The sequence below is a fragment of the Papio anubis genome, chromosome 9, assembly GCF_008728515.1.
Source record: "Papio anubis isolate 15944 chromosome 9, Panubis1.0, whole genome shotgun sequence".
NCBI classification, from domain to species: Eukaryota; Metazoa; Chordata; class Mammalia; order Primates; family Cercopithecidae; genus Papio; species Papio anubis.
The window spans coordinates 103,281,767-103,307,860 of NC_044984.1; the positions used below are offsets into that span (position 1 = coordinate 103,281,767).

A 26,094-nucleotide genomic window follows, 5' to 3' on the forward strand; every position below is an offset into this window, starting at 1 on the left:
CTGAGTAGCTGAGATTAAAGGTGCACACCACCACACCTGGCTAATTTTTGCATTTTTAGCAGAGACGATTTTCGCCATGTTGGCCAGGCTGCTCTCGAACTTCTGGCCTCAAGTGATCTGCTTGCCTCAGCCTCCCAAATTGCTGGTATTACAGGCATGAGCCACTGCGCCTGGCCCATTCTTAACCATTTTTAAGTATACAGTTCCCTGGCATTAAGCATGTTCACATTGTTGTACAATCATCACCATCATCCATCTGCAGAACTCTTTTCATTTTGCAAAATTTAAATTTAAATTCAGTACCATTAAACACCAACTCCCCATTCCTTCTCCCCCCACCACCGAGTTCCTGGAACCACCATTTTACTTTCTGTCTGTATGGATCTGACTGCTCTAGGCACCTCATATAAGTGAGATTGTACTGTATTTGTCTTTTTGTGCTGCTTTGCTTGCACAGTGTCTGCAAGCTTCATCTGCATTGTAGGACTGTCTAGATTTCCTTCTTTTTTTTTTTTTTTTTTTAGACGGAGTCCCACTCTGTTGCCCAGGCTGGAGTGCTGTGGCACAAGCTCGGCTCATTGCAACCTCCGTCTCTTAGGTTCAAGCGATTCTCATGTCTCAGCCTCCCGAGTAGCTGGGATTACAGGTGCATGCCACCACACACCTGGCTAATTTTTGCATTTTTAGTAGAGATGGGGTTTCACTATGTTGGCCAGGCTGGTCTTGAACTCCTGAACTCAAGTGATCCACCTGCCCCGGCCTTCCAAAGTGCTGGGATTACAGGCGTGAGCCACTGCGCTGGCCCAAATATCCTTCCTTTTTAAGGCTGAATAATACTCCAAATGTGGATAGACCACGTTTTGTTTCTCGAAAATTGCTAAGAGAGGAGATTTTAGCAATATTGCACGATGGAATATTATTCATCCATCCCTCAGTTCATGGGCACGGGTTGTTTTCATGTTTGGCTATAGTGAATAATGCTGCTGTGAACACGGAAGTACAAACATCTCTTCAACACCCTGCTTTCCATTATTTTGCATCTATAACCAGAAGTGGAATTACTGGGTCACATGGCATTATTCTTTTTTAAGTTTTTATTATACTTTAAGTTCTAGGGTACATGTGCACAACATGCAGGTTTGTTACATATGTATACATGTGTCATGTTGGTGTGCTGCACCCATTAACTCTTCATTTATATTAGGTATATCTCCTAATGCTATCCCTCCCCCCCTCCCCCTACCCCATGACAGGCCCTGGTGTGTGATATTCCCCTTCCTGTGTCCAAGTGATCTCATTGTTCAGTTCCCACCTATGAGTGGGAACATGTGGTGTTTGGTTTTCTGTTCTTGCGATAGTTTGCTGAGAATGATGGTTTCCAGCTGCATCCATGTCCCTACAAAGGACATGAACTCATCCTTTTTTATGGTTGCATAGTATTCCATGGTGTATATGTGCCACATTCATAGCAAAGACCCAAATGTCCATCAATGACAAATGGCATTATTTTTATTTTTACATTTGAGGAACTGCCATACTGTTTTCTATAATGGCTACACTGTTTAATATTTTACCAACAGTGTGCGAAAGTTCCAATTTCTCCATATCTTCACCAACACTTGTTATTTTCTAATTTTTTTGGTCTTTCTTTCTTTTTGAGACAGGGTCTCATTCTGTCACCCAGGCTGGAGTGTGGTGCCACATTCATAGCTCACTGCAGCCTCAAAACCCTGGGCTCAAACAATCTTCCCTCCTCAGCCTCCCAAGTAGCTGGGACTACAGGTACACATAATCATGGCTGGCTGGTTTTTCAAAATTTTTGGTAGAGACGGGGTCTTGCTTTGTTCCCCAGGCTGGTCTCACAGCTCTTGGCTTCTAGCAGTCCTCCTGCACTGGTCTCCCAAAGTGCTGAGATTACGGGCTTGAGCCACCGTGCCCAGCTCAGGTATTTTTTATTTTGATAGTAGCCATCCTAACGGGTATATGAGAGGGCTGCAAATTTAAAGAGAGTTATTAGGGTAAGCTTTGGTGAGAAGGTGGCATTTGAGACTTGATGAGGGTGAAGCAGGTATCTTGGAGAAGAGCTTTCTAGGGGGTGGATCCTGAGGCAGGAGCCTGGCTGGCATGGATGAGGAACAGCAGGGAAGCAGCAGCATGAATGTGTAGTATAGTGAAAGAGACGAGGTGAGATGGGAACAATGGGAGAGTTTTAAGCCAAGGAAGGACATGATCTGACTTTTAAAGAATCCCCCTGGCCACTGGGTTGAGAATGGGCTATAGGGAGGCAAGAGTAGGAGCAGGAAAACCAGCACAGACATCATTGCAATCAATCCCAGTGAGAGAGGATGGAGACTTGAACCAGGGGATCGCAGCAGAATGGGTGAGAGCCTGCGTGTAAGTTGAAGGCAGGACCAAAGGATTTCCTGATGGGCTGAAAGTGAAATGGGGCCAGGCGTGGTGGCTCATGCCTGTAATCCCAGCACTTTGGGGGGCCAAGGCGGAAGGGTCACTTGGAGCCAGGTGACCAGCCTGGCCAACATGGCAAAACCCCATCTCTACAAAAAAATTTAAAAATTAGCTGAGCACGGTGGTGTGTGCCTGTAATCCCAGCTACAAGGGTGGCAATGATAATCGCTTGAACCTGGGAGACGGAGGCTGCAGTGAGCTGAGATCACGCCACTGCACTCCAGCCTGGGTGACAGAGCGAGACTCTGTCTCAACAACAACAACAACAACAAAAGTGAAATGGGAGGAAGAGAGGAGTCTAACTTGACTCCAAAGTTTCTGGCCAAATGGGACAAATGGAATTGTCATCAACTGAGATGGGGGAGGCTGAAAGAGGAGCAGGTAGAGGACGGACGAAGAATTCAAGTTCAGACATGTGCTGTCATACCACACCAGACATCTTCTTAGTGTTTTGCACTGGAGACTATGGCTTCCAGGCACTCCTACTACCTAATAAGTTGGAAGATCAGGGAAACCAATGCAGAGTGGAGGAAAACAAATAACACCAGCACCATGAATCGAGCCCATACTCAAAGCCAGGCACTGTGCTGAGAGCTTCCCAGTGATTATCTCCCGGATCCTTACAACAGCCCTGCAGGTATTATCACTGTTCTGACTTCACAGATAGGCACTCAGCCTTGGGGAGAAGGCTTTGGCCCGAGGCCACCCAGATAGGGCCAGAGCCAGAGTCTGAACCCAGGTCTGCCTGAGTCAGTTTCCACATTTTTACCTCTGCTATTGATTAAAACCAGCAGAAGCCAGGGGCAGATTCATTAAAATGGTGGACCCAACTCAATCTTGAAAGACGGCGTTCATAAGAAAGGAGAGAGTCGATTCAGCAAATGCAGGATGACATCCCAACTTCTTGTCATATACTACAAGACCCTGGATGGCCTGCTCCCTGTTGTCCTCAGCAGTTTTCCCCCAAGTCACTTGTTCATTAATGATCTATTGGTTGATTTTGAGACACACCAAGCTTTTTTCCCAATTCAGGGCTTTTACCCATACAGTTTCTTCTTCCTGGAATGCTCTTAATCCTTTCTCTTTTTCCTGAAATCACATCTGCAGAGGATCAGGTCAAATGTCACTTCCTCAGGGAAGCCTTCCCTGGTACCTCCTCCCAGCTAAAACTAGTCTCCTTATGCATGCCCCGCATTCATTCTCTTTTTTTTATTTTTATTTATTTATTTATTTATTTTGAGACAGGATCTCACTCTGTCACTCAGGCTGGCGTGCAGTGTCACAATCATGGCTCACTGCAGCCTTGACCTCCTAGGCTCACGCAATCCTCCTGCCTCAGCCTCCCTAATAGTGGGGACACAGGCATGAGCAACCAGACCTGGCTAATTAAGAAAAATTTTTTTCAGTAGAAACAGGTCTTAATATATTCCCCAGGCTTGCACTAGTTCTTGATAGCACTTAAGACAATTCTCATAATTATTTGCAATGATGTGTTCAGTGTCCTCCCTCCTACCAAACCTGTGCTGTCCAATAGAACTTTCTGCAATTATGGAAATGTCCTAGACCAGGGTCCCCAGTCCCTGGGCTGAGGACCCATAATGGTCTCTGGTCTGTTAGGAACCGGGCTGCACGGTGAGCCGTGGATGAGCGAGCATTACCACCTGAGTTCCGCCTCCTGTCAATCAGCAGCGGCATTAGATTCTCACAGGAGCATAAACCCTATTGTGAACTGAACACGCAAGGGGTCTAGGTTGCAGGCTCCTTATGGGAATCTAATGCTTGAAGATCTGAGGTGGAACAGTTTCATCCTGAAACCCCAACCCCATCCCCCTATCTAACCACCCCTGTCCATGGAAAAATTATTTTCCAAGAAACCAGTCCCTGATGCCAAAATGTTGGGGACTGCTGGCCTACATATATGCTTTCCAATATAGTAGCCACTAGCCACATGTAGCTATTGAGCATCTGAAATGTGGTTAGTATGACTGAGGGACAAATTTTTTTAAATTTTACATTGTGTGTGTGTGTGTGTGTGTGTATACACATTTTTTTGAGACGGACTCTCGCTGTGTTGCCCAGGCTGGAGTGCGGTGGCACAATCTCTGCTCACCGCAACCTCTGCCTCCCTGATTCAAGTGATTCTCCTGCCTCAGCCTCTGAAATAGCTGGGATGTGCTACTATGCCTGACTAATTTTTTGTATTTTTAGTAGAGACAGCGTTTCACCATGTTGGTCAGGCTGGTCTCAAACTCCTGACCTCAAATGATCCACCCTCCTCGGCCTCCCAAAGTGCTGGGATTGTAAGCGTGAGCCACCGCACCTGGCCACATATTTTATGTTGTATATTATATATACATTTTATGTTGTATATTATACTATATAAATTATTTCATGTACAAACTGCATACTTTAAATTCATTTAAGTTTAAATTTAAATAGCCACATGTAGCTAGTGGCTAAATGTACTATTGGACATTGCAGCTCTAGATTGTGAGTTGCTTAAGCGCAAGAACCATTCTACCTTACTCAGCTGTAGAATCCTTTGTACCTAGGATGGTATCTAACTCAGTGAATGAATGAATGAATGAATGAATCGATCAATCAATGTCTGCTAACTGGCTTTCAAGAAATCATCCTAGAAAGAACAGACCTAGAAAAGTCTGATTTGCACAAGGTCACACAAAAAGGCAGAAATGGATGCAAACTGTTAGCCTCCCAAATCTCCTCTGTGTGGTGCTCTCCCAGAGTGGACAGCATGTGAAAAACAATGGTCTTTTGTGGTCTCAAATGAACCACCCCAGAGTTGTGTGAAGGTTCCTTCAAGTGCGAGGAAGGACTGTTTCTTAGACACCCTCACTCCCTTTCCCCATTCCCCAACCATGTAAACTACTTAGTGGCTTATAATCTGCTAACACTTGGCCTCCCATGGGATTGAGCCTATTCCAAAGTCCACTCTTGCCAACCCTCTACAAGGCACTCTGAATTTTTTAAGCCATATTGCTCTTGGGAAATCTGCTGCCTGCAATCTGTGCATAATATACGAAGGGTGTGGTTTAAAAAACATCTAAATCGTGATTTGTAACCCACTCAGATTCATGTGGCCGTTCCTTTTAGCTTACTCTTTTTTTAGAAATTGAGGTCAACACATTTCAGGGCTAATTTTGACTTCATTCAAATGTCATTTGGGGTTTGCAGATTAAGATTTTGAGGGAGTCCAGTACAGTAAACCTACATATTTTGTTTATATAAATGATTTTTCAGATGCAATAATAATAACAGCTAATATGCATTGAGTGCTTTGTGTCTGCCCAGCTTTTAGCATACATTATCTCATTTGATCTTCACAATAACCTTATGAATTAAGTACTGTTATGATCCTCATTGTGTAGCTAAGGAAACTGAGTCTCAGAAAGGTTAAGTCACTTGCTTAAAGTCACACAGCCAGGAAGTGGCAGAGTAAGGATTTGAATCCAAGTATGTCTGATTCAACAGATAATGTACTTAGCCAGTACACAATTTGGCCTAATAGATAATATATGTATTTATGCCTATTAAGCACCAGAAAGAATAATTAAGAAACTTAACTCTGGGAAATAGGACTGGGGTTTGAAAAGAAAGGAGACTTACTCTTTATTCCTGTGATTCTCTTTGAACTTTATTTACCTTTATTTATTGGTACATTGTATTATATTCCTATAAAAACCTAAATTTTTAAATTTAAATAAGTAAAAACTTCCTATTTTTGCTTTTTTTTAAATTAAAGAAGGAATTGTCATGATAATGTCAGGTCTATATACCAGTAGATTAAATATACATGACCCTTTTGCAAAGTTTATATAAACATGAATCTTCGAAAAGTTCACATGGTCTGACATGATTGAAAAATTTATCCCAGGAAAACCAAAGTTCACATTTATGATATTAAATTATTTTTTATTTGGGGGTAATGGTTTTATTTTTGAACATGATATTTATTCATAATAGAAGTTGTATGTTTTCCTTGGGAAATTTGTAATCAGACCTTTACATTTTTATGTACTGTTATATCTACCTCTGAATATTGTAGCTAAACATGCTCTAGCATTTGTGAAATAATGCTGTATTACATAATCAAATATGCTATTTGTGGATCAATTAGTAAAAGCTTTAAAGCAAATTTTAAATTAATTAAAAATTTTAGTGAAAATTAATTTTACACTGATTGAAAAGTAAACATTACAATCCCCTTCAGTACTCAGAGCCTCAGAGAACTATATCAGTCACACTAAAAGTCACTTGGGAGAATTCCTCAGTAACTTATAGAAAAAAATAATCCACCATTTTTAAAGTCAAGAAAATACACACATGCTAACTATAATTTACCCTTTCTGACAATCCCAAAGGGAATCTACTCTTACCATTCAAATGGCTAGTGCTTCTAAAAATTAAAACAACTCCCACCCCAGCAATGTTCTTTTTAATGCCCCTCTCATACTCTTGGAATTTACTTAACAAATCACTATCTGCTTGAGGTAGGAAAAATCTGTAAGCCCCTCTACAAGGCCCGTGTCCTTTCAGTTGCTTGGTATTTCCCCCACATTCTCAGAGCAAATTTGGTTTTTCTTAAAAATCCCCATCCTCAAAGGAGTATATTCCTGATGTTCCAAAGGTGAGTCTCACTCTAGCTAGCTGCTACAAAAACCTTTCATTCAGAAGAAGGCAAGAGGTTTCACCGACCGTGCACAGCCCTCTCATTCACACACTTCATAAACAACAGGACTTTGCCCAACCCTCTCCTCTAGGAAGGCATCCCAGTTTTTTTATCAACCAGTTTGCAACATCAGTATCATTCCCTTCCAAAAGACCTTGCAGAAAAATTATGGATTTCACAGCATAGGATTAGGGCTGGAAAGGACCGATGTCATTGCATAGAGTCACCAATTCTGTCCACATTTCAAAACAGCAGCTAATGCTTTCTTAAAGCTCACATCTCAAAATCCCTTTAGGATTGAGAGCAATTAAAAGGGAAATCATAACCCCCGTGGTTCCCCATAAGGTCCTGACAGATCTGATAAATAGAACTGAGTCAGAGATACAGAGGCTGGGCTGCTGGGGAAGGAAAATGGCTTGTCTCCTCCAGGCCCTAATTCCTTCCTCCGAAACAGTTCCCTTTAAATTCAAGAAACCATGCAGAGATGCACCCCCCAGCCCCCTTGCAGGTTTTCGTTTTTTAAAAGAAAGCCTGTCTGCCTCTTGCTCGCCCCCATGATACTCACGGCAGCTGCCTTAGCTGGAATAAGTCCTCCTCCATGTCCGCGCTGCGCCAGGACGAGCCCTTCTCATGGCCCTTACATGGTAGTGGTGGATGACGAGCCCCCTGGTTTTCAGCACCGGGATGCTGGACAGCACCCGCGCCGCTTCCTCCCTCGAGCAGCAGCTGTTCCGGGAGGGAGCCGCTGGGGACCAGCCCACGAGACAAAGCCGCCGCCGCCAGGAGACCGCGGCGAGAGTGGGCGGAGAAGAGGAGGCGGAGGGCAGAGCGAGCTGCGCGGGGAGAGGGGGCAGGGAGAGCCCTTCTGCTCGTAGGAGTTCACAGGCTTTCTGGCTGATGGTGCATTACTGGCATGCCTATAGGGCACACCAGTCTGTGAAATGGTTGTCCGGGTACCAATGAGCACCCTTTGGTTGATCATGCCTGTCTAAATGTTTATTTGCATGGATTCATTAATGTTATCAGTATAATACTTTTGAAACCCAGGCTGCTATAACAAATACAGACATGCATTTAAGTACTGTTTACTAAGCACCTACGTGCCAGGCACTGTAATAGGTACTGGTGGTATGACAGAACAAATTCGACCTGTCATTGTCATCGTGGAGCTAAGGGTCTAGTGAAATGAATCAAGAAAAGAAAAATGTAAGTCAGTTATGAGAAGACCAAAGATCACTCATTCTTTCAACAAGCGTTGTTGGGTGAATTCTACAGCCCTGACCCTGAAGAATAAAAACATGAATAAAATAAAGTCTCTGCCTTCAAGATCCTAATCAGCTTAACGGTTCCCCTAGCTCACCTCTCACTAGAATTCCTGACCCCTTTAGAACTTAAGCTCCATGAGGTTTCACTGATGTGTCCCAAGTACTAGAACAGGGCTGGCACGCAGAAGGTACTCCGTAAATATTTGTTGAATAAATGGTTCTCAATTCAGGCTGCATGTAAGAATTGCCTGGCTCCATTTCAAACCAATTGAACTCAACTCTCTGGAGGTGGAGGCCAAGCCTGGGTATTTTTTTATTTTTTCAATATTTGTTTATTTATTTACTTTTGAGACAAGTTCTTGCTCTGTTGTCCAGGCTGGAGTTGTAGTGGCATGATCATGGCTCATTATGGCACCGGCCACCTGGGCTAAAGCAATCCTCGCACCTGAACCTTCCTAGTAGCTAGGATCATAGGCTTACGCCAGCATACCCAGCTAATTTATTTATTGTAGAGATGGGGTCTTGCTTTTTTTGCCCAGGGGTCTAGAACTCTTGGACTCAAGCAATCCTTCCATCTTGGCCTCCCAAAATGCTAGGATTATAGATGTGAGTCATTGTGCCCGGCCTCAGGGTATTTTTTAAAAGCTCCCCAGCACCATGAAGTGAAAACCCCTGATCAAGTGTGAACAAATGAAAAGAAAAGCAGAAAAATTATACAACAGAAAACTACTAAGATGATCCATGATGGCAGCTGGCAAGAGCTATGAGCATGACGATTGAATGGACACTTACAAGGAACTAAAGGAAGAAGGAAACTTGTTTTTCTTTTTTTCTTTAATTTTTAACAAAGGGTGGGGGAAGTTGGAAGAGGGTACAAGGAAACCAATCTGAGAGCTGAAAACAATCTCACATCAAATCCATAAAAGGACTTGAAAATCCAAAATTGAATTGAATGTGTGCCAGGCACCCGGATATGTACTTCACCATGGTCCCCTTGATCTTTGCAATCCTATGAGCAGGTGTGATTTTTATCCTTATTTTGTAAGATGAGGAAACAAGGCTCAGAGAAGGGTAGACTTGCTTGCACGAGGTCACACAGACAGGAAAGAGTTGATCTGGACTTAAAATCCAGGCAGTCTGTCTCCACAACCTGCACCCTTAAGTGCTAGGCTTTCTCTGAGTGTCTCAAAAGAAACCATCCATTGCGGGTATAGTAGGAGAAATTGGAATTATTGAAATATTGGATAACTTTAAACAAATCGAATGTTGGAAAAACCAATTATACAGTGGTACTCAAGTTCCAATGTATTATTTATCTAGTAAATATTAATGGAGAAACAACTATGTGTCTGTCACAATGGTAGTTTGAACTTATTCATGGCTCCTTCTCATCTCATACTGGAGTCAATCACAATTTGTCCTACCCACACTTATTTCTAAAGGAATCTCTCCCCCATCCTTGCTGTGCACTACATTTGGTATCACATGATTCCTGGCCACAGCTGATTGGCTAGGAGGGTGGACACTTATCTAAAGACATCCAATCCAAACACTTGTCAGTATCCCCATTGTTGCACAGCTGGGAGAGGGAGCTGAACAATCTGGTACCTTTTCAATGATGGATTCAGATGTCTCTGAAGGTTTTTGCTTTAACTACCCCTCCTTTTCCTTCAATCCTAGTGTCAGGTGGGGCTCTCTAGGGCTCTATGAATATTCATTACGCTCATTCTAAATAGCCCCCTTAGGGGTCGGGCGCCCTGGCTCACGCCAGTAATCGCAGCACTCTGGGAGGCCGAGGAGGACGGATCACTTGAGGTCAGGAGTTCCAGACCAGCCTGGCCAACATGGCAAAACCTCGTCTCCACTAAAAATAAAAAAAACAGCCAGGTGTGGTGGCACAGACCTGTAGTCCCAGCTACTCGAGAGGCTGAGGCAGGAAAATTGCTTGAAGCCAGGAAGCAGAGGTTGCAATGAGCTGAGATCGCGCCACTGCACTCCAGCCTGGGTGACAGAGCAAGACCCTGTCTCAAAATTAAATAAATAAATGGCCCCCTTTTATCATCCTATTTCAGCTTCTACTCATGTGCCTTAATCAGGAATTTTGTTTGTTTGTTTGTATGTTTTTTAGACAGAGTCTCACTCTGTCACCCAGGCTGGAGCCGCAATCTTGGTTCACTGCTACTTCCGCCTCCTGGATTCAAGCAATTCTCTGCCTCGGCCTCCCAAGTAGCTGGGATTACAGGTGCCCACCGTCACGCTCGGCTAATTTTTTTGTATTTTTAGTAAAGGTGGGGTTTCACTCTCTTGGCCTGGCTAGTCTTGAACTCCTGACCTCGTGATCCACCCATCTCGGCCTCCCAAAGTGCTGAGATTACAGGCGTGATCACCACCGCACCTGGCCAATCAGTATTTTTTGATGTTCAACAGAGACCCAGTCAAGTTCCCTTGAGGGAAAAAGGGAGTTTGCAGCCTGAAACTGGAGAATGGTTAGAACAGGCTCAGTCCTTGGGACTCTCTTCCCAGCTCCACCTCTCCCTGGGTGGGTAACCTTGAGCAGATTGTCTAACTTTCTGTGCTTGCATTTCCTCATCAGAAATACGGGATCAATAACCATAACTACTTCATAGGGCGGTGGTCAGAATCAAAGATAAAATGCAGGTGAAGGACTACACACTTGGATGGCACATAATAAGTGTTAGCTGTTGCAATGGTTAAATTTATTTTAATTAATTTTTTTTTTTTTTTTTTTTTTTTTTGAGACAAGGTCTGGCTCTATCACCCAGGCTGGAGTGCGGTGGTGCGATCTCAGCTCATTGTCACCTCCACCTTTCAGGCTCAAGCCATCCTCCCACCTCAGCCTCCCGAATGGTGCAGTAAAATCTGTCCTCGATGTGTGAATGAGCACCGTCAAATCAGCTAGAGGCCCAGACAGAACAGAAACAGAGGAAAGGTGAGTTGATCTCTCGCTCCAAGAGTGGTTTCTTCTCCTGCCCTTGGGCATCACAACTGCAGGCTCTCTAGTCTTTAGAAACCAGGACTTACACGTGTGGCCCCCTTGGGTTTTTGGGCCCTTAAATTTGGCCTGAGCCATACTACCAGCATCCCACGGTCTCCAGCTTGCAAATGGTCTATTGTGGAAATTCTCAGCCTCCCTAATTATGTCAGCCAATTCCGCTGATAAATGCCCTCCCATGAATTATATGAGAGATATCTTATATTTATATCTATGTAATATATTATATTACATGAAGATATTATTTATCTCATTGGTTTTGTCTATCTGGAGAGCTCTGACAAATACAGTGCTTATCATTATGCTGCTCTCTTCAACCCCCGCCCCCAAACCAATATCTTTTCTACTACCTGAAAATGTTAGCTGACCTATGAAGGATAAGAAAAAAAAGATGGTATTGGGAAAACTAAATCCTCATCAAGTTTATGGAAATGAACAGAACATGTCCAAAATTGAGAAAACAAAAACTAGCCAAATGAGATCTCATATAGAAATTTGCCTGCAGGTACTAAAAGCAGCAGCTAAAAGACTGAGGGTGGGTGGAAGTGGAACAGTGATTTTTTTTTTTTTTTTTTTTTTTTTGACGGGGTCTTGCTCTGTCGCCCAGGCTGGAGTGCAAGTGGTGAGATCACAGCTCACTGCAGCCTGGACAGTAATCCTCCTGCCTCAGCCGAGCTCAAGCGATTCTCCCACCTCAGCCTCCCGAGTAGCTAGGTCTACAAGCGTGCACCATCACACCTGGCTAATTTTTGTATTTTTGTAGAGACAGAGTTTTGCTTCATTGCCCAGGCTGATCTCAAACTCCTGGGCTCAAGTGATCCTCCCACCTTGGCCAAAGGTGCTGGCATTACAGGTGTGAGCCACTGACCCTTGCCTGAAGGGTTTTTTTAATTGTAAACTTTTGGTACTATTTTATTTTTAAAACCATGTGCATCTTATTACCATGATTCTTTTAAATAATTTTTTTAATTAAAATAAATTTTTTGAAACAGGGTCTGGCTCTGTTGCCCAGGCTGATCCCGAACTCCTGGGCTCAAGTGATCCACCCGCGTTGGCCTCCCAAAGTGCTGGGATACAGTTGTGAGCCACTGGACCTGGTCTAAAAGTAATTTTTATTGTGGTAAATACATATGTCTTAGCCAGCTCAGTTGCCATAACAAAATATCATAGTCTTGGTGGCTTACACAACAGAATTTTTTTTTTTTTTTTGGAGACAGGGTCTCTCTCTGTCACTCAGGCTGGAATGTAGTGACATGATCATGGCTCACTGCAGTCTCAACCACCCAAGCTCAAGTGATCCTTCCACTTCAGTCTCCTGAGTAGCTGGGACCACAGGTGTGCACCACTATGCCCACCTAATTTTTGTATTTTTTCTGGGGAAGGAGTCTCACTATGTTGTCCAGGCTGGTCTCAAACTCCTGTGCTCAAGCCATTCACCCACCTTGGCCTCCCAAAGTGTTGAGATTACAGGCGTGAGCCACTGCACCCAGCCCAGAAATCTGTCTAACAGTTCTAGAGGCTGACAAGTTCAAGATCAAAGTACCAGTATAGTTAGGTTCTGGTGAGGGCTCTCTTCCCAGCTTGCAGATAGCCAGCTTCTCTCTCTGTGCTCACATGCTCTTTACTCGGCATGTAAGCAGAAAGAGAAAGCAAGTTCTCTGGCATAGTTTCTTATAAGGGCACTATCTCATCATGTCAGCCCGCACCTGCACGACCTTCTGTAGCCCTGATTACTTCCCAAAGGCCCCATTTCCAAACACACATTATGTGGTTAGGACTTCAACATATACATTTGGGGTGGACACAAACATTCAGTCCTTAACTATGTATCATAAAGTTTGAAGTGTACAATTTAGTAGCTTTGAGTATATTAATAATGTTATATAACCGTCATGCTATTGACTTCCAGATCTTTTTTGATTACCCCAAAGAGAAACTCTACCCATTGAGTAATAACTCCCTATTCCTCCCTCCTCCCAGCCTCTGGTAACCTCTATTCTACTTTCTTTTTTATTTTTATTTTTTAGAGACAGGGTCTCACTCTTCTGTCCAGGCTGATGTGCAGTGGTGTAATCACGGCTCACTGCAGCCTCAACCTTCTGGGCAATCCTCCTGCCTCGGCCATCTGAGTAGCTGGAACTACAGGTGCATGCCACCATGCCCAGCTAAGTTTTATTTATTTATTTATTTATAGAGACAGAGTCTTGCTATGTAACCCAGGCTGGTCTCCAACTCCTGGCTTCAAGCAGTCCTCCTGCCTCAGCCTCCCAAGCTGCTGGGATTACAGGTGTGAGCCACAGAGCCAGGCTTATTCTACTTCCTATTTCTATGAATTTGCCTACTCTAGTTACCTGATAAGAGTGGAATCATACAATATTTGTCCTTTTTATGTGGCTTATTTCACTTAACATAATGTTTTCAAGGTTCATCCGTGTTGTAGCAACTATCAGAACCTCATGATTTTATATGAGTGAGTAATATTTCTTTGTAGGTATATAGCACATTTTGTTAATCCATTCATCTGTTGATGGACACGTGGGCTGTTTCCACCTTTTTGGCTATTGTGAAGAATGCTGCTATAAACATTGGTCTACAGTGTATCCCTTTGAGTCCCTGTTTTCAATTCTTTTGAGTATATAAATAGGAGAAGAGTTGCTGAGTCATATGGTAACTATGTTTAAGTTTTTGAGGAACTGCCAAGCTGTTTTCTACAGCAGCTGTACCATTTTACATTCCCACCAGCAATGCACAAGGATTCCAATTTCTCCACATTCTCCTCAACACTTGTTGATAATAGCCATCCTAGTGGGTGTGAAGTGGTCTGATTTGCATTTCCCTAATAACTAACAATGTTGAGCATCTTTTCATGTGCTTATTGGCCACTGGCATATCTTCCTTGAGGAAATGTCTATACAAGTCCCTCACTCAGTTTTTAATTGAATTGTTCAGGGATTTTTGCTGTTGAGTTGCAGGAATATTCTATTAGGCCGTTTTTGCATTGCTGTAAAGGAATACCTGACACTGGGTAATTTATAAAGAAAAGCGATTTAATTGGCTTACAGTCTGCAGGCTGTACAGGAAGCATGGTGCTGGCATCTGTTTCTGGTGAGGGCCTCAGGAAGCTTAAGAGTGGAAGGTGAAGCTTGATGGAAGGTGAAGGGGAGCAAGAGAGAGAGAGGGGAGGTGCCACACACTTTTTTTTTTTTTTTTTTTTTGAGATGTAGTTTCCCTCTTGTTGCCCATACTGGAGTGCAATGGTATGATCTCAGCTCACTGCAACCTCCGCCTACCAGGTTCAGGCAATTCTCCTGCCTCAGCCTCCTGAGTAGCTGGGATTACAGGCATGTGCCACCACACCTGGCTAATTTTTGTAATTTTATTAGAGACAGAGTTTCACCATGTTACCCAGGCTGGTCTCAAACTCCTGACCTCAGGTGATCCACCCCCCTTAGCCTCCCAAAGTGCTGGGATCACAGGCATGAGCCACCACAGCCAGCTACCACACACTTTCAAACAATCAGATGTCTCGTGAACTTACCCATCACCACAGCAATGGTGCTAAGCCATTCAGGAAGGATCCACCCCCATGATCCAAACACCTCCCACTAGGCTCCACCTCCAACACTGGAGATTACATTTTAACATGAGATCTGGAGGGGACGAACATCCAAACCGTATCAAATGTCCTTGAGATTTGAAAATATTAATGTATAATTAAAATGTTGGCTTGTTGTAGTCCTTATCCAATTACACGGCATCCTTACAACTCCTGCTCAGCTCAGCTATGAATCATGTCAGGTTTCCTACCTTCTAAGAGAAACTTCTGATTGCCACAGTACATCTTTTTAAGCCAGCTTATATGGGTCGTGGAGAGTTCTCATGGAAAGATATTAGCTGCAGCTTGGTCCAGATGTCTAGCTCTGGACCAGTCACCTGTGGCCAGTGTAAGAATTAAAGGAAGAGGAAAGAAACATGAAAAGTGGTTCAACTGTCAAAGACAAGTTTATTTTGGAGAATAAACCTGAAAGGGGCTTCTGGCCTAGTTAGGTCAGAGGCCACCCTCTCTGACAGACTAAGAGTTTTTAAGGGTTCAGGGTGGGAGAGCTTATAACAGGCTCAGAATGTTGCTCTGTCCCTTTGTCTTGCTTATCTGGGAGGGAGAGTTTTGTGTCTGTTCCCATACATCTCCCTGCTGCTGCAGGCATACCCCCTGAGACTGCATTTAGCTTCCCTATCTTAGTGCACCTAAAGGGAAAGGAATGTACTTATTACGGCCCACTGTTTTACTGGGGCCCGTTGTATGAGTGTGAAGTTTGGTGGTCACCCAAGAGACTTTCCCCCCTCCCTCTGTGCCCGAGCTACCTTATCTGTGTTTCACTGTCTGCTCTTTCTGGCTGCTTATTGTTAGAAGAGAAGTGATTTCCTTGAAATGCATGAGGTTAGAAAGGGAGCTGGAACAAAGTGGCAGTGTTTGTCCAAGATGACGGTGCTCCTGCTCTGTCAGCCAGGGTATATGGCAGTCCATAACAGAGAACACAACTGCTGAGGAGGCAGGGCTGTGGGTAGGGCCGGTGCCTAGAAGGTAGGGTGAGAGGGGCAAGCTTTGATTGACATTAATTGTACCCTATCTGCTAAGGCCTCTGAGAAAGTTCCCCAAGTTCTCCAGTCCTCCCATAGTCCCTCCTCTCCCATCTGTACAACACTCTACATTCTTAACCAAGCAAATAGTTTATTTCCAGTAATCATTGTTGAAATACATGTTGAACTACATTTTCGGCCGCTGAACACATGTTCACCTTCTTCCTGCAAGTTACACTGTAAGATTAAGGCAGGGAACCTACTTTATACCTTTCCCACACCTACAAAAATCCTGTCACCCTGCCCAGCTGTCAGTCATTGTGTACTGGGCACCAGCTTTGGAGTCAGAAACACTCAGCTCTGTGACTTACTACCTGTGTGACAGTGGACAGGTTATCTTCCCTCTTTGAGTCTCAGTTGCATCATCTGTCAAACAGAGACAGATACCAACCTGCAGCTCTGTTGTGTGGATTAAACAAGATGATGGATATTCATGTGCATGGCAAATGATTGTATGAAACAAATATATGTCAAACCCCTACTATAAGCAAGATCTTAATACAAGATCTAAAAACAAATTTTTGAAAGAAAGGGAATATAAGGAGATGTTTGATCAAGGTGTACAAAGTTTCTTTCATTTATACAAGACGAATAAATTCTGGAGATCTAATGTACAGCATGGTAACTGTAGGTAACGATACTTGAAATTTCTTAAAAGGGTAGATTCTAAATGTTTTCACCAGACACACACACAAAAAGGTAGGTTGTTTGTTTGTTTTTTGAGACAGAGTCTCACTCTGTCACCAGGCTGGAGTGCAGTGGCGCTATCTCGGCTCACTGCAACCTCCACCTACCAGGTTCAAGCAATGCTCTGCCTCAGTTTCCCGACTAGCTGGGATTACAGGCACCCGCCACCACGCCCAGCTAATTTTTGTATTTTTAGTAGAGACAGGGTTTCACCAACTTGGTCAGGCTGGTCTTGAACTCCTGACCTTGTGATCCACCCGCCTCGGCCTCCGTAAGGGCTGGGATTACAGGCATGAGCCACTGTGCCCGGCCGATTGTGATTCTTTTACAGTGTACGCATATATCAAATCATCAAGTTGTACATCTTAAATATATACAGTATTGTTAAAATCAGGGGACACTGAGCAAAGGGTATACCAGAACCCTCTGTTCTGTCTTTACAACTCTCCTGTAAATCCAAAATTATTCCAAAATAAAAAGTTTAATTTAAAAAAGTAAAAAAAAAAACATACTTTTGAGCCATCTTAATATAGTATATTTTGTAGAACTAGATAAAATGTTCAACGTCTATTTAAAATTTTAATTTATTAATTGACGACATGCATTTAAAACGGCACATTACATAAAACAACAACCCATTTACAAATGCTACTTTTGTCCGTCACATTTATGGAACAGTTTCATTCAAACTCTACACATGTGTCCTCAATGGCGTTGTCTTTGTCATGCTGAGTCCACTTTCTTACTCACTTAACTCAGTTTTTTCCGGATCACATCATCTTCACTTCCAATTCAGCTGCATGAGATATAGCACTTTTAAAATTTGCCACTGACAGTTCCTTTAAAAGTTAAACATAGAGGCCGGGCGCGGTGGCTCAAGCCTGTAATCCCAGCACTTTGGGAGGCCGAGACGGGTGGATCACGAGGTCAGAAGATCCAGACCATCCTGGCGAACACGGTGAAACCCCGTCTCTACTAAAAAACACAAAAAACTAGCCGGGCGAGATGGCGGGCGCCTGTAGTCCCAGGTACTTGGGAGGCAGAGGCAGGAGAATGGCGTAAACCCGGGAGGCGGAGCTTGCAGTGAGCTGAGATCCAGCCACTGCACTCCAGCCCCGGCGACAGAGCGAGACTCCGTCTCAAAAAAAAAAAAAAAAAAAAAAGTTAAACATAGAATTACTCTGTGATCTGGCAATTCCACTCCTAGGTATATACGAAAAGAGTTAAAAACAGGGACTCGAACAAAAACATGGACAACAAATGTTCATAGCAGCATTATTCACAATAGCCAAACAGTGGAAGCAACCCATGTGTCCATCAAGAGATGAATGGGTAAACAAAATGTGATCTATCCATGCAATGGAATATCATTCAGACATACAAATGAATGACATTCCAATAGAAGCTGCAATATGGATGAGGCTTGAAAACATTATGCTTAGTGAGCTAAGCCAGTAACAACAAAAAAAATTGCATGATTCCCCTTAAATGAGGTCTCAAAAGTAGTCAAACTCTAGAAACAGAAGGTAGAGACAAGGTGTGGTTACTCAGGCTTGTAATCCCAGCACTTTGGGAGGCCAAGGCAGGAGGATTGCTTGAACCCAGGAGTTTGAGACCAGCCCTGGCAATATAGCAAGACATCATCGCTAGAAATTTTTTTTTAATTAGTCAGGTGTGGTAGTGTGCATCTGTAGTCTCAGCTACTTGGGAGACTGAGGTAGGAGGATCACTTGAGCCTAGGCAGTCAAAGCTACAATGAGCCATGATTGTGCCACTGCACTCCAAACTGGGTGACAGAGTGAGACTCTGTCCAAAAACAACAAAAAAGAGAGAGAGAAGAAGAAGAAGAGGAAGAGGAAGAGGAAGAGGAGGAAGAGGAAGAAGAAGAAGAAGAAGAAGAAGAAGAAGAAGAAGAAGAAGAAGAAGAAGAAGAAGAAGAAGAAGAAGAAGAAGAAGAAGAAAGAGAGAGAGAGAATGTGGTTACCAACCACTGGTTGGGGACACATGGTTGAAATGGTAAATTAGATATTATGTGTTCTTTACTACAATAAACTAAGTGTCTATTGTAAATCAAAAGGGTAGTTCATTTATGTATAATTTTGCCACAATTTTTTAAACTGCCATTTAAAATATTAGGCTAACTCATGAGCACCATTCTTGATAACAAAGCAGTCGCTTTTGTCACTTGTGCGTATTTGTATTTGTTGTTCCCACAACTTAACAACTTATGTATTGCTTTTTTAAAAAGTTGTATTTAAAAGACTTGGCTTACAATAACTTTCACTCCTTGTGATTGTGAGGTCATATACCCAGGAATAATAATTAAATCAATGCACCATTTTATTGTTCCCCCACCTTAAAAAAAAAAAAAAACTAATTCCATTAGATGACCTTTTCTAAAACTTAGCAGATTATCATCTCAGCTAATAGGTCTTCCCCAGAATAAAGAATTGCCATGACACCCTGTAATATGATTTTTGTAAAGACTCAAATATAAGATGACTTTCTCCTTATATTATAGAATTTTTTCTTTTATGATAAATTTTCCCCAAAACACAGGGAAATAGAGACTTTGTATATTTAGTATCTTCCCTCAAATACTTGCTACGTGATCATCATTCCACCCATTTTTAGCCCACTTTCACTCAGCTCCATGAACTGGTAGAAGCAAAAAGAATTGACCTGAGGCTGGGTGAGGTGGCTCATGCCTGTAAAACCAGCACTTTGGGAGGCTGAGGCGGGCAGATCACAAGGTCAGAAGTTTGAGACCAGCCTGGCCAACATGGTGAAACCCCATCTCTACTAAAAATTAGCCAGGCGTGGTGGTGCGTGCTTATAATCCCAGCTACTCTGGAGGCTGAGGTAGGAGAATTGCTTGAACCTGGGAGGCGGAGGAAGCAGTAAGCCGAGATCATACCACTGCACTCCAGCCTGGGCGACAGAGTGAGACTCCATCTCAAAAAAAAAAAAAAAAAAAAAAAAAGAATTGACCTGAAAAGTCGGAAAGCAAATCAGAACTATTCTGGAAAGAAAAAAAAAAAAGGTTCAAGCTGTGAAGATAACCTTAAACAAAAAATCCACTTTCAATTCACCATCCTATCTTTCACCATACTCATCCCCAAAGATTTGCGTTGTGGGCATTTAAAAAATGCTTGTTAAACCAATCAAAACAAATGAATCTCCCATCCAGGTGAGGAGGGATCCAGGCTCTATTTCAACACATGGAAAGCAGAGGTGGCAAATTAGAAGTCCATAAATGGAGTGGCCAAGCCATCCTGGTTTGCCCAGAATTTCGCCTGTTTTAGCATCGAAAGTCCTATGTCCTAGGAAACCCCTCAGTCCCAAGCAAGCTTTGACAGTTGGTCACTCTATGACCATAAGGCAAATCTGGCATAGAAATGTGTTTTGAGTAGCCTGAAGGATTAGAAAAATTACTTTTAAATCTAAGAGTTGAAACCACAAAACTCTTAAAAGAAAGCACGGGAATAGATCTTCATGACCTTGGGCTAGGCAATGGTTTCTTAGACATGACATCAAAAGCACAACTAATGAAAGAACAAATAATAGATACATTGGACTATATCAAAGCCAAAAACTTCTGTGCTGCATATGCCATCAAAAATGTGAAATGACAACCCACAGAATGGGAGAAAAGATTTGCAAATCATATATCTGATAAGAGATTTGCATTCAAAATATAGAAAAATCTCTTGTGACTCAATAATAAAAAGACAAATAACCTAATTTAAAAATGGGCAAAGTATCTGAACAGACATTTCTCCAAAGAAGATATAAATATGACCAATAAGCACATGAAAAGATGCTCCACACCACTAGTCACTCAGAAAATGCAAATCAAAACCATGAGATACCATTTCATACCCACTAGGATGGTTAGAATTAAAAAGGCAGACAATAACTAGTGTTGGCAAGGATGTGGATAAATTGGAACCATTGTACACTGTCAGTGGGAATGTAAACTGGTGTAGCCGCTATGAAAAACAATTTGGCAACTCCTCAAAAGTTTGAAATAGAGTTATCATCTGATCCAGCAATACCACTGCTGAGTGAATACCCAAGAGAAATAAAAATATGCTCCATGCAGGCTGGGTGCGGTGGCTTACACCTATAATCCTAGCACTTTTTGGGAGGCTGAGGCAGGTGAATCGCTTGAGCTCAGGAGTTCAAAACCAGCCTGGGCAACATGGTGAAACCCATCTCTACAAAAAAAAAAAAAAATTACCTGGGCATAGTGGCTTGTGCCTGTAATCCCGGCTGCTTGGGAGGGTGGCTTGAGCTCAGGAAGCAGAGGTTGCAGTGAGCCAAGATCGTAGCACTGCACTCCAGCCTGGGAGACAGAATGAGATACTGTCTTAGAAAACAAAATAAATGCTCTATGCAAAACTTGTATTTAAATGTTCATAGCATTATTATTCATAATAGCCAGAAATTGGAAACAAGTCAAATGTTTATCAAATGATATGAATGGATAAACAAAATGTGGTATACCCATACAATGGAATATTATTTGTCAATAAAAAAGAAGTGCAGTACTGATTCATGGTGTAACATGGAAGAACCTTAATAACATTGTGTTAGGTGAAACAATCCAGACATAGAAGGCCACATGTTGCACATATTGTGTGAATTCATTTACATGCAACTTCCAGAATAGACAAATCCATAGAGACAGAGAGTATCAGTGGTTGTTTAGGAATGGGGTTGGGGAGGCGGAATGGGGATTGACTGCTAATATATATGAGGACTCTTTTAGAGGGGACAAAAATGTCCTCAAAGTACATGTGATAGTTGCACAACCCTGTGAATATGCTTTTAAAAACCCCTACTAAATTGCACACTTCAAAGGCAGTTGCCTCCAGCCCACCACATTATTCATCTGTCTAGGAAGTGGGGGCATGCCAAAAACCAGATGGGTTTTATTTCACACCAGAGCAATGCATCATGATTTCTCCCCTTAGATTCTTAAAACAAAAGTGAATATTTTAAAGGAGACTGGAATAGAGATTGACAAGCTGCCCCTTAGCCTGAAATACTGAAAACAAAAAGCATGTGCTATATACAAGCAGTTCCCCAAAGAACTGTGTTCTAAATCCTATTCTTACCAAGACAATATTCTACCGGTTATGAAAATGGCACTTAATTTTTTAAAAAGAAGCCCATGGATTTAAATTCAAGAAACGGACTTGTCTTTTTTTCTTTGAAACTTAAGTTGGAGTGTCAGAGTCAAATAAAATATAGAGGTGAACCTCTAAACTTAAAACATGGTATTTGAGAAGGAAGAATTATACTTCAAGGCATACACATAGACCGGGTAGTCTTCAGTATGCATAAAGAACAAGCGAAGTTTGGAGGTTTTGTAAAATGGAGAAATGTTATGTATTATTTAGAAAGAAAGTTCATTGGCACTGGTAAAGTTTGGAGGAGCTGGCAAGTTCTGACTGATAAGTGACAGGGGTGGGTAAAATTAGCCTTAGCGTCACAGCAGGTTGTTTTAGTAACACTGGTTTCAGGTTACAGCAGGCAGTTTGAGCAGACAGGCTTGCAGAGAATTATTAATACAGCCTTGGAACAATGCTATGTGCCCTGAGTACTTTTTCTCCCTGGCCTCTTGACTCTGTTTCAGTTGGGTATGACAAGAATGACCCAATTCTTTTGATCAAATTTCACATGATTTAAATTAAAAAAAAGGGTGAGGGGAATAAAACATTGATGGAAAGTCCCTAGTCTGCTAGCCATGCTGATGGGGTGGCACTTCCATCTGGAGTCACTCCCAGATCCCTGGCACTGTGCTGGGAACAGGTAAGTACCTCTTGACTTTGCCACAGAAGCTAGTAAAAAGGTGAGGCTTGGTTAAGAGGTTAAGCCCTTGTTAAATAATGTAAAGATGCACAACTTTAAAGAGTCCCTTGGTCACATAGCTCGTCCCTCCATGAAAATTCAAGATGTCTAATCAGTACAATAACTAGGGAGGCCAAAAGGTCAGAGAGAAAAACTGTGTAGCTTGCTCAAAGGGCAAACTCCAGAAGTCTCCTAGTAAAACCCTAATCCCTCAGATAATGTGTTCCCAGAGGGCCGTAACATAAACAAGAGGAAGAGGTGATTCCGAAGCTGGTGAACCTGTCCAGACCTAAGGAAAAGCTCAGCAAACAAAAGCAGCTCAACATGTCTGAGTCGTTCTTACCAAAGAAATAGTGATCTTCTCTCCACAATATTGTGACTCGTACCTCGTATTTTTATTTTTACTCAAAGTATTTTCTAATTTCCCTTGTTAATGTTTCCTTTACCTATTGGCTATTTAGGAATGTGTTGTTTAATTTCCACATATCTATAAAATTTCCCAAATGCCTGTGTGTTATTGATTTCTAATTTCGATCCATTGCAGTTAGAGAACATATTTTATATGATTTCAATTCTTTTAAATTTGGAGGCTTGTTTTATGGCCTAATATACCGTCTGTCTTGAGGAATGTTTCATGAGCCACTTGAGAAGAAAGTGTATTCTGTAGGCCAGGTGTGGTGGCTCATGCCTATAATCCCAACACTTTGGGAGACTGAGGTGGGAGGATCGCTTGGGCCCATGAGTTCAAGACCAGCCTGGGCAACATAGTGAGACCCCCATTTCTAATAAAAAAGAAAGAAAGAGAGAAAATGCATTCTGCTACTGTTGGGTGATGTGCTCCATAGATGTCTGTTAGAAATAGTCAGTTTATAGTGTTGTTCACATCTGCTATTTCCTTGTTGATCTTCTGTGTAGTCGTTCTATCCATTATTGAAAGTAGGGTATAGCAGTCTCCAACTATTACCGTTAAATTGTCTATTTCTCCCTTTAATTCTGTCCTTTTTTTTTTTTCATTGTATTTTGAGGCTGTGGCGTTAAGTGCATGTATGATTACGATTGTCTTATCTTCTTAATGAATTGGCTCTTTTATCTTTATAAAGTTTTTTTGGTTTTGAGTAACAATTTTTGTCTCAACATCTATTTTGTCTGATATTAGTGTAGTTACTTCAGCTCTCTTTTGGTTGCTATTTGAATGATACCACTTTTCCCATCCATTTACTTTTAACCTATTTGTGTCTATGAATCTAAAATGAGACTCTTGAAGATAGAATATAGTTGGATTATGTTGGTTTTCTTTCGTTTTGCCAATCTCTGACTTGTAATTGTAGAATTTAATCCATTCAAATTTAATGTAAAAAATTAATGTAATCACCAATAATGTAGGATTTACATTTTGCTATTTGCTTTCAATATGTCGTGTCTTTTTTGTTCCTCAGTTCCTCCATTACTGTCTTCTTTTGTGGTATATATTTTCTAGTGTAGTATTTTATTTCCCTTGTCTTGTCTTTCACTATATATTTTTGAGTTATTTTCTTAGTAGTTGCCCTGGAGATTACCGTTACCATTTCTATTTATTTATTTACATTTTATTTCATTTTATTTTATTTTATTCTTGACATGGAGTCTTGCTCTGTCACTGGAATACAGTGGCGCGATCTCGGCTCACTGCAACCTCCGCCTCCCAGGTTCAAGTGATTCTCTTGCCTCAGCCTCCTGAGTAGTTGGGACTACAAGCACCTGCCACCACGCCTAGCTAATTTTTGTATTTTTAGTAGAGATGGGGTTTCACCATGTAGGCCAGAATGGTCTTGATCTCTTGACCTCATGATCAGTCTGCCTCGGCCTCCCAAAGTACTGGGATTACAGGTGTGAGCCACCACACCCAGCCACCATTTTGATTTCTAACAATCTAGTTTGGATTAATGCCAACTTAATTTCAATAGTATATTAAAACATTGCTCATACGTATCTCATTTCCCCTTAAGCTGTTATTGTTCAGATTACATCTTTAGGCAATGCGTGCCAATCAGCATAAATGTATAATTATTGCTTTATGCAGTTGTCTTTAAAATCAGATACACAAAAAAATTGTATACAAAAAATACAGGGCCAGGTACAATGACTCATGTCTGCAATCCCAGCACTTTGGGTGGCCTAGGTGTGAGAATTGCTTGAGCTCAGGAATTCCAGACCTGGGCAACATAGTGAGACCTCATCTCTGCAAAAAATAAACAAAATTAGCTGGACATGGTGGCACGTGCCTGTAGTCCCAGCTACTTGGGAGGCTGAGGTGGGACGATTGCTTGAGCCCAGGAGGTTGAGGCTGCAGTGAGTCAAAGTTTCACCACTGCACTCTAGCTTGGGTGACAGAGTAAGACCCTGTCTCAAAAAATATGCATATATTTACACTTTCTTTTATGTTTACCTATGTAGCCAGCTTTTGATGCTCCTTATTTCCCCATGTGCATTTGAATTACTGTTAGTACCCTTTCATTTTAGCCTGAAATGTTCCTTTTAGCATTTCTTTCTTTCTTTCTTTCTTTTTTTTTTTTTGAAGGAGTCTCGCTCTGTCACCCAGGTTGGAGTATAGTGGTGTGATCTCAGCTCACTGCAACCTCCACCTTCCGGGTTCAAGGGATTTTCCTGCCTCAGCCTCCCGAGTAGCTGGGATTACAGGTGTGAACCATGCCCAGCTAATTTTTGTATTTTGGGTAGATATGGGGTTTTACCATGTTGGCCAGGCTGGTCTCGAACTTCTGCCCTCAAGTGATCTGCCCACCTCAGCCTCCCAAAGTGCTGGGATTACAGGTGCCCTTTAATATTTCTTATAGGGCAAGTCTGCTAGTTACAAATCTCTCTGTTTTGTTTTGTTTGAGAATCTGGGAATGTCTTAATTCCTTCTTCATTTTTAAAGGATAGTTTTGCCAGATATGGTATTCTTCATTGACAGCTTTGTTTTCTTTTAATACTTTCAATATGTCCTTCTACTACCTTTGGACCACCATGGTTTCTGATGCGAAATTAGCTGTCAGTCTTATTAAGGATACCTTTTAGGTCAGGGTTGCTTCTCTCTGCTTTCAAAATTCTCTTTGTCTTTGGCTTTCTACTGTTCAATTGGAATGTGTCTGGATGTGAACCTCTTTGAGTAGATCCTCTTGGAATTCACTGAGCTTCTTTGATGTATAGATTAATATTTTCCATGAAATTGTGGAAGTTTGGGGTCATTTATTTCTTCAAGTATTTTTCTTCCCTTTTGTTTTTCTCCTTTTTTTCTGGGATTACCATTATGCCTAAATTGGTATGCTTGATGGAGTCCCACAGGTCTCTGAGCCTATGTTCATTTTCCTTCAATCCTTTTTCCTTCCATTCCTCATCTCAATGGACCTATCTTCATGTTCATTGATTCTTTGCTTACCTATTCAAATCTGCTGCTGTGCTCTCTAGTGAATTTTTCATTTCAGTTATTCTCCTTTTCA

General features: G+C 42.1%; 2 protein-coding genes across 4 annotated transcripts in view; one reads left to right on the forward strand and one right to left on the reverse strand.

Moving 5' to 3' along the window:
• SVOP (SV2 related protein) overlaps positions 1–8,123 on the reverse strand; it is a 104,427-nt gene extending 96,304 nt beyond the window's left edge. For 2 of the 3 annotated variants that reach the window (XM_031650726.1, XM_031650728.1), the window contains exon 1: positions 7,722–8,123. In XM_031650726.1, coding sequence (XP_031506586.1) covers positions 7,722–7,756 — 35 coding nt within the window. In that variant the 5' untranslated portion in view covers positions 7,757–8,123. The remainder of the gene's footprint in view (positions 1–7,721) is intronic. The other variant, XM_031650727.1, reaches the window with a different exon arrangement.
• USP30 (ubiquitin specific peptidase 30) overlaps positions 1–26,094 on the forward strand; it is a 99,591-nt gene that overhangs the window by 24,074 nt on the left and 49,423 nt on the right. The window contains exon 2 of the mRNA XM_031650730.1: positions 11,255–11,371. Coding sequence (XP_031506590.1) covers positions 11,319–11,371 — 53 coding nt within the window. The 5' untranslated portion in view covers positions 11,255–11,318. The remainder of the gene's footprint in view (positions 1–11,254; positions 11,372–26,094) is intronic.